The following is an 11,758-nucleotide window of genomic DNA, read 5'->3' as shown; positions in this document are numbered from 1 at the left end:
AGTTCCCTTAACTCAGTTCCTTATGCGTTGCATTCCTATGATCTTAAATTTCTCACATTTACCCTAGACTGCAGCACAGTACTGGGAATGTACTGTTTCACTGGAACTGTTGTTTTTGGATGCAGTTTTAATCGAGGTCCTGTCTGCCTATTTCAGATTTGGACTTTTTACAACAAATTTTGCCTTACTTTTATTTGGGGGGTCTCTACACTTCATTCCTGTGTCAAGCAGTGATCTTGTTTGACCTGGTCTGACCTTTGCTGTTCTAGAGAAGGCTACGAAGTGTGCAAGCATAGTTCCTAGATACATTGGGCATCATGGTTTCCTTCCTGTTTGATTTTCATTTAATCTCTCAACAACACAGCTGACATTGAATTTGGATTTGCCTCATGTAGGAAATATTAGGAATTACTTTGACTCAGATTTAGATCTAACCAATGCCCCTGTTTGTCTCCAAAGAAATTACACATAGGTTGGGTGAAGAGCTTACTGGAATACAAGTTTTGAATGGCAGGTAAGAATCAAAATTAGACATTGTTATATCGGGATGCTGAATCAATGCTGAATGTTGTGCAACTTCCCACAATTAACAAAATGTATTTGTTCACTAGAGAGTGAACTGACCCTGAAACTAGAACATGTTTTGTGTATGGAACATGTTTGAAGCTAGCTTGGCTGTATCTGTTTTAGGTCAGTGTTGTGAACTGCTATCCTAATACAAAGGTCTTGCAGCTTGATAAACTCCCAGCAGTTTGATTCCTGACACGTTCCTGGACTTTAAATTATTTGTTGTTGAATAATACGAATAATTGTTGCATGTTACAAAAATACAAATAATTATTGCATGTTTGTTAATCATTCTTATTGTGCATTTACTGCAATTTGATAATCATTCTTATTGTGCATTATTTCTATATAGTGTGGTCCCGTTGTAACTTGGTGTTTGGGATCCATAAAATCGAAACACATGTGATAGTACAAAACAGCTCTTTTGTGCTTGTTCAGTGAAGGAATCTAAAATGGCCTTGCGCAGTAAAGCAGGATGTGGTCACGGTGATCAAATAATAATTAGATAATAAAAATAACTAATAATAATCTTTGCATTTGACATGATGAAAAGTATGACTTGGAAGTTGACCATTTTAGTGTAAAGAGATGTCTGGCTGCACGTATAATAATAATAATAATAATAATAATAATAATAATAATAATAATAATAATAATAATAATAATAATAATAATAATAATAATAATAATCCTTGCATTTGATATAGCGCTTTTCGGATCTTCTAGACATCTCAAAGTGCTTCAGAGAATATAGTGTAAAGTGAATTGACCATATATTTGTGGGCAAAACGCGGCAGCCAATTGTGCACAGCAGTGTCCCACAAACAGTCGTGGATTGAAAATGACCAATTTATTATTGTTTTGTTTTGGAGGGATTATTATTAGGCGTGTGGAGTAAGGAAACTTGCCCAAGGTTTCACCCTGCCTGGAATCGAACCCAGGCTGTATCCAGGGCTGTATTCCTATTGAACTCAGGGCTGTAATTCCACAAGGAATTCACGTTTAGGCATGTTAAAGAGCTATATCAAATCCAAGGATTATAAATACAGTTTAACCTATTAAATGAATCACAGCCATCATCAGCCATCACCTGTTAACAACCCAGGAACAGCCCATTTTGCACACCAACTTACTCAGAGGCCACTCATATATAAAAACCTTTTTGGCCCAGTACTCCGAGAGGTTGTTAAAGCCAGGTTTGATTGTGTTGATAAATCCCCATCATTGTCACCTTCCAAGAACCACAATCTTTCAATGGAGCCTTAAAGGATGTTGGAATTTAAGAACTGGTCTTGTGGGGATGCACTGTTCGGGTATCTGACTTATATTCCAGGAATCTCAATGCAGTGGTCACAAGAAATTATGTTGTAGGTGGGATTTCTATAAGTTTCCATTGAATGTTCCAGGATTAGCACCTGCCACATGTACTTATTCCAAAGGAAGAACATCTTTTGAGAACAATTTGAGAACTTCAAAATTCTAATGTTGTGAACTCAGGGATGTAGTCGATTAAAAATTTATGTACATTTCATCAGCCTTTTGGTGGTGGTGTGGCTCTAGGAAATGGTACAGGAAATGGCCAAGCACTACGGAGTTTTCAAACTTTACCTTTCATTTTTCATTTCATTTTTCATCTTTCTCCATCCCACCCCCCTCAACTCCCACCCCAGATCAAGCTCCAATATAACTGCATTATTAATAGTACAGACAGACCGACAACTTTACCTCCGATCATAACCTCCTTGCGATGATTATTGAATATTGTTAAAGTTCACATTAATTATGACCATTGAATAATGGCTCTGACTAGTTGAGATGACTAGAAAATCTCTTTAGGTTCCATTCAGCCAAATGATCTTTTGATTTGTGTTCTTAAAGTAAACGTGAACAGATTATATTAATCATTGCATTCAACAGTGTTAAGGTAAGCAACACTGTTTCATCAAACAATGTGAATTGTTTTTACTTCAAGATCCTCACCCTTGTCTTCAAATCCCACTCCTCTGCACCCCCATAACTCTCTGACCTCCTCTCTCTTCACAACAGTGCCCGTTGCTTTCGCTCCACCTTGTCTGGCCAAATCCTTGTCCCCTCAATCCTCCGCTCCACGATTGGTGGCCGTGCCTTCAGCCACTATGTCCCGAGTCTCTGGAACTCCCTTTCTCAGTCCCTTCGCCTCGCCCCCTCTCTTCCTACTTTCAGGTCTCGGCTAAAGACCTTTCTTTTTGACCGTGCCTTTGGTCACCTTCCTCCCCCTCCCCCTGCCTCAGCCCCGGGATCCGTCACTGTGAAGCGCTCTGAGACGCCGTCCGGTGTGGAGGGCGTTGTATATATAAATCCAAGTTGTTGTTGTTGTTGTTGAATAGTTAAATCATGCTTTCTCAATAGCAAAGACAAAACGTCTCCTGAATATATGCAGTGATAGAAAATGGGCATGAGAGGTCACTGTTGAGCTTGTAGCAGAAAAACAGATACAGCTCTGCAATGGGTAGTCATTTGATGAGCGGGTAAAGATTTTATGCTGATTGAAATATGCATCCCAAAAGAAAAAAAATTGCTGTAGATAAATCAGTGAAATAGAATAAGACACATCGGGATTATACAATATTACACTCTGGCTCAAGGGGTGATTTTTAATAGAAGGTACAGAGTTAAAATAATGTTGCATTGACATTGGTTGAACAGTTCCTTGGGACACAATGAAATCAATGGTCTGATTTATGTTCACTTTTGTTTCCATTTGCTCTGGGCTTTATAAAGTGACTAGAATGTGCACAGTCCAAATTAACACTGGTTTGTGCTTCCCTGAGATACACACGGTTAACTTCTAATTTAGAATCCACCCCAGTTGGAGAGCTACAAAAGTTGGGCAATGATGTTTTTTGGATGTGTGTTCACTGGTGAGATTAGGTATAATGTACTTTGTTATAATGTTGTCTCCATAACTCAAATACCTTGTTTTTTATTTTTGCAGGAGATGTGCATGATCCAAGTCATTTTAACTATGGAGTTGAAATAAGTGAAGCTTACAAAAAAGGAATATTATCCAAAGATGTTGTAGAAAAACAGAAAAAGCTCAAAGAAGCAGATTTTGTTATTTTTCAGGTATTATATAGATTGAAATTGTTTTTTGTACAACACATTAAAGGGGTAGGGTCATTATGGTGATATCTTAAAATAAACTGTATCCATAGGGAAAGCAAAATGACTCAGTATGTGTACCAAGTGATGTCAGAGCTTTATAGACAGGAAAGTCTCAGTTTGAAATCCTGGTTTGCGTTCAACACAATATGTATTCTCTACAATTGGCTTCTGCATTGCAATTTAGAGAGGGACAAATAAGTTCAGGAAACCACTCTTGCTTTCCATCCAGTACCTTTATCTGCTTTACCTACTTGTGTGCAAACAGTGGGTGAGGACAGGACCCAACTCTTCCAACAACTTAATTCATGTGCAAAACTGGATGTTTCTTTGAAACCATCAGCTTGAAAATATTTGCTTCTGTGTAATTTTTTGCAATATAGGATTAGAGCCAGGGAGAAAAGAGACACACACATAGAAAGTTAGAGTGATTCAGAGAGACAGGAAGAAAGTATATGAGAGAGAAGGCAGTAAAAAACGAGCTAGTATTGTGTGGTATCATATGAAGCTTTGTGGAACATTTTTTAGTTAGCACTGCAGCTAATTTGTATTTTATGTGATGTCTAATTACCTCCAATGTTTATCCAGAAAAAGACAAATCCCAGTTAGTGCAAATAATTAGTTCTGTTCTGTATTAGTTAAAACAAAGCTAATTTAATATTGTGTCAATGTTCTTCAAGAACATTTTGCACTGGATAAAACAGGAACATGTTTGCTGTCTTCTGACTGCTACCAAACTGTCTTTCTGCATTTTATATGAAAAAGAACTTTAGGTTCAGAAGTAAATGTCTGGAAATGTATTTACAATGTGGTCCAATTTCTGTGATAGTATAGGTCAAAATCTGACTTAATTCAATTTTCTTTAAAGATATAAGCAATTGTGTGTATGTACCTCTGAGTGCACATCAGTACCTGTTTTTTTCTTGCTTATCGTTAAATTGTTCCATTATCAGGTAATAGGAAAACTAGCTTCATTTTAAAATTAAATTTTAAGTTAACAAGTTTTTTTTGTGTGGATTTTGTCCTGAACTTTATGATCTATTAAATATTTTTTATTGTTTTGTTTTATTGCATTCTCAGCATTGTCCATTTATTACTTACTCTGGGTCACTGTTGGTTTGGAATTTTTTCAGCTTTTACAGTTGTTGAACTTTGAATTATTGGAGGTTTCCTCTTAAGCATTTTGTTTCATGAATATACAGTAGTATCATTAATGAATGGAATATTAGTCATGAACTCATTGGTTACAACAGTTGTAGTTGTGAAAGTAACATATTTAGTCTTAAATTAATGAAAACTGTGTGTATGAGAGAAACAAAGTGTTTGTGGAGTCCGGTAGTTTAGTGGTTAGAGCACTTGCCTCGAAAGCGAGAGAACCTCGGTTCAATTTCTGACAGGGCAAAACATTGAGCAAATTTCCTTACTCCACACGCCTTGCAGTAAGTAGGAACCTGATTGTTAGTCGATTGGTGGATCACTTTCCAGGGTAATAATTCCTTCCAAAAAATAAATAATAATGAACCAAAAACAGAAGTCGTTGGGAACAATACAGGGGAGTAGAGGTGTTAATAATGCAAAACGGGGGGGGGGGGGATTGCAACAAAACAGGCAGACCAGAGAGAGAAACGGTGATGTGGTAATGGACACAGAAGAGGGGGAGGGGGGAGATGAGCTGTTATGGTCTGAAATGATTGAAATCAATATTGAGGCCAGAGGGCTGTAAGGTCCCCAGCAGATAAATGAGGTGTTGTTCCTCGAGCTTGCGCTGTGGTTCATTGGAACAGCGTAGGAGACCATGGATGGAGAAGTCAGAGTGCGAGTGGGAGGGAGAGTTGAAGTGGCAAGAAACCGGAAGCTCAGGGTTGTGCTTATGGACAGAATGGAGGTGTTTGCAAATCGGTCACCCAATCTGCGATTGGTCTCCCCAATGTAGAGGAGACCACATCGTGAGCAGCAAATGCTGTAAACTACGTTGGTGGTAGTACACGTAAATCGCTGTCCCGCTTGAAATAATGTGTATTAACACATCTATTCCCCTGTTTTGTTGCAATGCCCCTCCCTTTGTTTTGCATCATTAAAACCTGTTTAACCCATCATACCCTCTCCTCCACCCCATTCTCTGCTTTGCCTTCTTTGCCCTGCCTCCCCTCTCTCTGTTAGCCCCTAAAAGCCTCTCCCTCCCAATATGCCCCAGTTCTGACGAAGGGTCGTGGACCCAAAACATTGACTCATCTTTCTTTCTCCATAGATGCTGCCTGGTCTGCCGAGTGTTCCCAGCGACTTCTGTTTTTGTTTCAGATTTCCAGCATCTGCAGTATTTTGTGTTTTGTTTACTAAATAATAATGATTTGGTCACTTAATCCACGACTGTTCATGGGACACTGCTGTGGGCAATTGGCTGCTGAGTTTCGCCCACAAAATATACAGCCAATTCACTTTACAGTGTATTCTGTGAAACGCTTTGAGACGTCTAGAAGATGTGAAAAGCGCTATATCAAATGCAAGGATTATTATTATTATAACATAAGAAGTTGGCTCTTGTTTATGTCACTCTCTTGGTAGCTGCGGCCTACAGGAAGTCGATACCGGAAAAGATGATCTAAAATGATAAGGCTGTGAGTAATCAGCTAGTTTTGGTTTGAATGGCTGCTAATAAGGAGTAAATAGCATCTTCGTTTCACTCGTCTCTTTGCAGTTTTCTCTTTATTGGTCAAACGTACCTGCAATTCTGAACAGCTGGATAGGCCAAGTTTTTGTTGAAGGAATGGCCTATGGAATCTCAAAGTGTTACAATTTAGGTTACTTCAACAGTTGGATTCAGTATTTCCTTTGAGTCAAATATCCATTTTAAAGACCTCTTGATTCTCATCTAAAATCCACAATTTGATAATGGGTAATGGGTAATAAAGAACATCAATAAATCTTTAACAAAACACTGAACAAGCATTATGTTTAATCAGTAGCTCCATGAACAGTTCACAATGTGTTTCAGAAGTATTGAAGTTCCAAATCTTAAAATGACTAGTTACAGTACTACAGTCCTGTCCTGTAGCTCAGTAATTAGAGCACTCGCCTTACAAGCGATAGACCTGGGTTTGATTCCTGGCAGGGCGAAATGCTGGGCAAGTTTCCTTACTCCACGCACCTCTGTTTGCCAGCAGTAATTAGGAACCCGGTTGTTAATTGATTGGCGGATCGCTTTTCTGGGGGTAATAATTTCTTAAAAATCATTTAAATTGGTCACCTAGTCCACAACTGTTTGTGGACATTGCTGTGCGCAATTGGCATTTCACTTCACAGTATATTCTGTGAAGCATTTTGATACATCTCAAAGATGTGATAAGGCGCTATATCAAATGCAAGAATTATTATTATAATTACAGCCCATTTGAAATATTGAAATTCCTTACACGTACAACAATAAAGATTGAAAAATTAATAAACCTGTTACTGCTTCAGTTCCCACCAGGACGTTAAGTGAATTATATTGTCTTGTACAGAATTGAAGTGCCAAGAACTGTTTTTATTTCCTATTTTTATTCACATCCCTGTGATACTCTCTCTCTGAGAACCAAGATACTTTTCTTACTGTGGGCTGAGGTAACTGGCATCCAATTGGAAGGAATGGGTTACTTACACTGCTCTCAGTCCTTCCTGTAAAGGTCTAGTGTCTTTCCAAACAACAATTAATTACCCAGTTTTTTTTGTTAGCCAGGTGTCTGTCACATGTAGAAACCCATTACCATAAGATTATCCTAACCAAACAGTTCCATGCTTGCCACTTACACACGGGGATTCCCGTGGTTAGAATGGAACGTGCACACTTTCCTGAAGGAACCATCCTCCTCAACTAAATCCGGAGAGTATTAGGTGTAGGTTGGCCAGCACCAAGGGTTAAGGAATCCCAGAGTGTGTGTTGGAGTTTAACCAACTAAAACTGCATCAAAGCCATTAAAAGCATTTTCAGCACTGTGTGGCAAGATTTCCCACTGCTTGTCCAGCTAGGATCACCCTACTCATTAGGGCTTTGGCTTGCGGGGTTAACAGGAGCTGATTGGTAAAAAAAAACGTATCCCCAGTGACTGGCCTGTCTCTCCAAGTCTTGTCAATGAGCCAGGCTGGCTGGACCAGGTTTCAGAGATGGAACCACTTTAATCGCTAAGGGCTACTGACTGCTATGAATTTCCAGCTAGAATCAATATAAACAGAATAAAAAACAACTCCCACTATTTTAAGTCCTAACATACTTTTGCATTTATACTGATCTTATGCTGGTGGAAGTGATGCAACAGTAGAGTGATTCAGAGAGACTCACAAATTCACTTTGCTTGCAATTATATTCCAGCTGTTTGAATTGACTTTCTGGCAAAAGCATCTGTACACTTTCTAATCTTTTGTCTCACACCTGATTTAAACATTGACAGTAATTTGTTGTGGAAGCATAAAAATAAAGTAGACATTACGTATTTTCCTAAAGCCATCTAAAGCAAGTTGAGATATCGCAACAATCTAATTCCGCTAGTTGTAAGGAGACTAAGAACAAAATGAATCATACATTCTTGTATACTGATCGGAAACACTGGAGCAAGCATGTTGCAGCTAACACCAACTCTTAATTCTCGGGTAAGTCAGTCCTTTTTTGAGTCAGGCACCTTTTCAAATATATTATTAATTACAGGTGGTTGTTCACAAGACATGATTTGCTTGTAGCTTTTGTGATTTTAATTGGGTTTAATATGCATAACATTACAAATATTTAAATGTGTAATGCAAATGTATTTCCATGGTGAACACTAGGGGATTACTGAATTGAAAACAAGCTAATTGCAACTTGCGGAAGTCCTATTTGATTGATTCACAAAACAATAATAATACTTTAATTTGATATAGTGCCTTATCAGGTCTTCGATATGTCTCAAAGCGCTTCACAGAATATAGAAATCTAGAAATCTTCCCTATTTTTACAGCACCTCGAAGATGTCTCAAGGCACTGAACAGTCAGGGATCTGCCCACGACCTGGTAGTTGGGATCAGGTTCAGGAGGAGTGTAGGGTGGGGAAGGTAGGGGTGACCGAAGGTACGGTCGAAGAGGAGGGTCTTGAGACAGATTTTGAAGAAGGCAAGGGAAGGGGCGAGGCAGTGCAACTGTGGGATGCAGTTCCAGAGGATGGGTGCAGAGAGGCTGAAGATCTGACCGCCAATGGTGAAGAAGGCTGGAGCCCGCTGAGCGGAGGAAGCAGATAGGGTGGTAGGGGGTAGGAGGCCACAGATGTTGGGAGGAGCAAGGCCGTGGAGGACCTTGAAGGTGAGGACCCAGATTTTTGAACTGTATCCTCTGAGTGATGGGGAGCCAGTGTAGTCGGGCAAGGATGGGGGTGATAAAATCGCGGAAACTCGTGCGGGAGAGGGCACCATCTACAGAGTTCTGGATGATCTGCAGCCTGTGGAGGGAGGAGTTGGGGAGGCCAACTAGCAGGTTTGCGTAATCGAGCCTGGATGTGATGAACACGTGGATGAGGGTCTCGGTGGCCAGTGGCGGAGCCGGGCAAGGTTGCGGGACATGGCATGGATGTGGGGGATGAACGGCAGTTGAGGGTCGAACAGGACACAGAGGTTCTCTGTAAAGTGAATTGACTGTATATTTTGTGGGCGAAATGCGGAGGCCAATTGCATACAGCAGTGCCCTACAAACAGTTGTGGATTGAGTGACCAAATTATTATTATTTTATTTTGATTTTGAAGAGATTATTACCACCGGAAAAGTGATCCACCAGTTGACTAATAACTGGGTTCCTACTAACTGCTAGGCAAACAGAGGTGTGTGGAGTAAGGAAACTTGCCCAACGTTTTGCCCTGCCCAGGAATCGAACCCTGGTCCTCTTGCTTGCAAGACAAGTAGTGCTTTAACCACTGAGCTACAGGACTCTACAATAGCCAAAATTGCAAGGAAAGCCATCAAAGTGTGAATGAACAGTTCACAGAACGCCATATCCTGATTTCAGAAAATGCTATGAGCTATTTTAAGAATACCAGAAATATTTTGATTTCCCATAGTTTTAGTTTTGTGGTTGTCAATGAAAATGTTGCCCCATTAATAATCAACTTTGTTGTGTTAGTATTTCCAAAGTTAAATGATCCAGTATTTCTCAGGCTCTTTTTTCCTATTTTTCAAAAAAAATTAAGAATGTTTAGTATTTAGAAACTGTGATTTATTCTTGTGATTGCATACCTGCTGTATTCTTTCCATTTACAATTGATGAAATAGTTTCCACTTCACAAAGATACTTACCTATGCAAACTCATTGCTTGTTGACCTCCCCAACTCCTCCCTCCATAGGTTGCAGATCATCCAGAACTCTGCAGCCCATGTCCTCTCCCACACCAGGCCCCGTGACCCCATCACCCCCATCCTTGTCCGACTCCACTGGCTTCCCATCACACAGAGGATACAATTCAGCATCCTGGTTCTCACCTTCAAAGCCATCCATGGTCTTGCTCCCCCCTACCTCTGCGATCTCCTAACCCCTACCATCCTGCTCGCTCCCTCCTCTCAGTGGGCTCCAGCCTGTTTCATGTCCCCTGCCTCGCTCGACCTACTATTGGCAGGCGGGCCTTCTGCCCCCACCATCTGGAACTCCATCCCGCAGTCCCTCTGCCTCGTCCCTTCCCTTGCCTCCTTCAAGACCCATCTCAAGACCCTCCTCTTCGACCAATCTTTCAATCTCCCTGCCTCCCCCCCTGCCCTCCACCCTCCCCAGCTCAGGTCCAAAACACTGACTGTCCAGCGCCTTGGGACGTCCCCCCAACATGAAAGACACTATACAAATGTAATTTTGTTGTTGTTGTATGTGAGGCTGTGTTTTGCTCCAGGAAAAAAAAGAACCCTGCTATCCTTCACTAGTGGGGGGCATTGATGTATGCTTGAGGTACACCACAGGTGAATGGACGGGGGAGGAAGGATATACTGTTTGCAGAGATAAAATAATAAAAATATTCCTTGAATTTGATACAACGCTTTATCATGTCTTCTAAATGTCTCAAAGCGCTTCACAGAATATAAAGTGAATTGACTGCATATTTTGTGGGCCAAACTACTGGTGCAAATTGAGAAATGTACTCCCAGGCAGATGTAAATGGGGATATTAGCATTGTGCTGTGGCCTATGCAGGTATACTGGTGTTTATAGAACTAGGAGAGATGGCTTATGTCCCAATTTGGACAGGATTCTAACACTTGCTTTGAACTAGCACTGTTAGATTTAACCAAAACTTTATTAATTTTTATTTCCTTATTATAGTGAGGAATAGAACAATGAATGTTTTGCTATTTTATGACTTCACAAACCATTATTATCGCCATGCTGGGATTTTTATATGCATTATAAGTTTCCTTTTTTGTTTTGTTGTGGAACGTGAAAGTGGTGTGCATATTGAATATATTTATTAATACCATTTTTGTGACTTCAGCAGAGATGTGTAAAATTTTTAATTCATAATGCTTGTGTCAAACTCATGCTAGTGGAGATATATATATATATATATATATATGTGTGTGTATGTGTATAGACCAGAGTGGCAGAGTGGCTCTGTTTTGATGTATGCAAATTGTAAATTTGCTTTGAATGGCAACTTGATTAAGGTGATTAGAGTTGTCGTCTCTGTTTGGATGAACACTACGTTCCAGAAAACGCAGGTTGTTCTTGGAAATTAGTAACGCCATCAGCTTTTCCTCTCCAGAACTATAGTTTCTGATTGCACCATTCAAACCATGAATCAGCCGGTACAACCCATGCAAATTTGTAATTAATTGCACCTTCTACTGTGAACAACCACATTGTAGTGTGAAAGTTTATTGGTAAGAAAATAAATTTTCAAAGTGACCAAATCCATTTGTTTGCAAATACCCTTTTATTAAGTCGTATTGACTGTTCTCAGTAGAGAATTCCTCATTTCCAGTTTTAGCAGTTCTACTATTAATAACCTGCCAAGTTTGAACAACATGCCACCTTTAGTAAAAATATTATTTTTAAAAAATGTTGTTCCTGTTAACC

The 11,758-nt window shown here is 39.8% G+C and overlaps 1 protein-coding gene across 1 annotated transcript; it reads left to right on the top strand.

Annotated features, from left to right (window-relative positions):
- Positions 1–507: 507 nt before the first annotated feature.
- nqo1 (NAD(P)H dehydrogenase, quinone 1) lies at positions 508–10,898 on the top strand. Its single transcript, XM_042346309.1, is given in 6 exon segments — positions 508–520; positions 1,780–1,938; positions 3,542–3,672; positions 6,404–6,518; positions 10,579–10,623; positions 10,818–10,898. Coding segments are annotated over 6 exon segments (540 nt in total). The 3' UTR covers positions 10,895–10,898.
- The last annotated feature ends 860 nt before the right edge of the window (positions 10,899–11,758 follow it).

This window comes from Callorhinchus milii, unplaced genomic scaffold, assembly GCF_018977255.1.
Source record: "Callorhinchus milii isolate IMCB2004 unplaced genomic scaffold, IMCB_Cmil_1.0 Scaffold2, whole genome shotgun sequence".
NCBI classification, from domain to species: domain Eukaryota; kingdom Metazoa; phylum Chordata; class Chondrichthyes; order Chimaeriformes; family Callorhinchidae; genus Callorhinchus; species Callorhinchus milii.
This window is presented reverse-complemented; position numbering and strand designations above follow the sequence as displayed.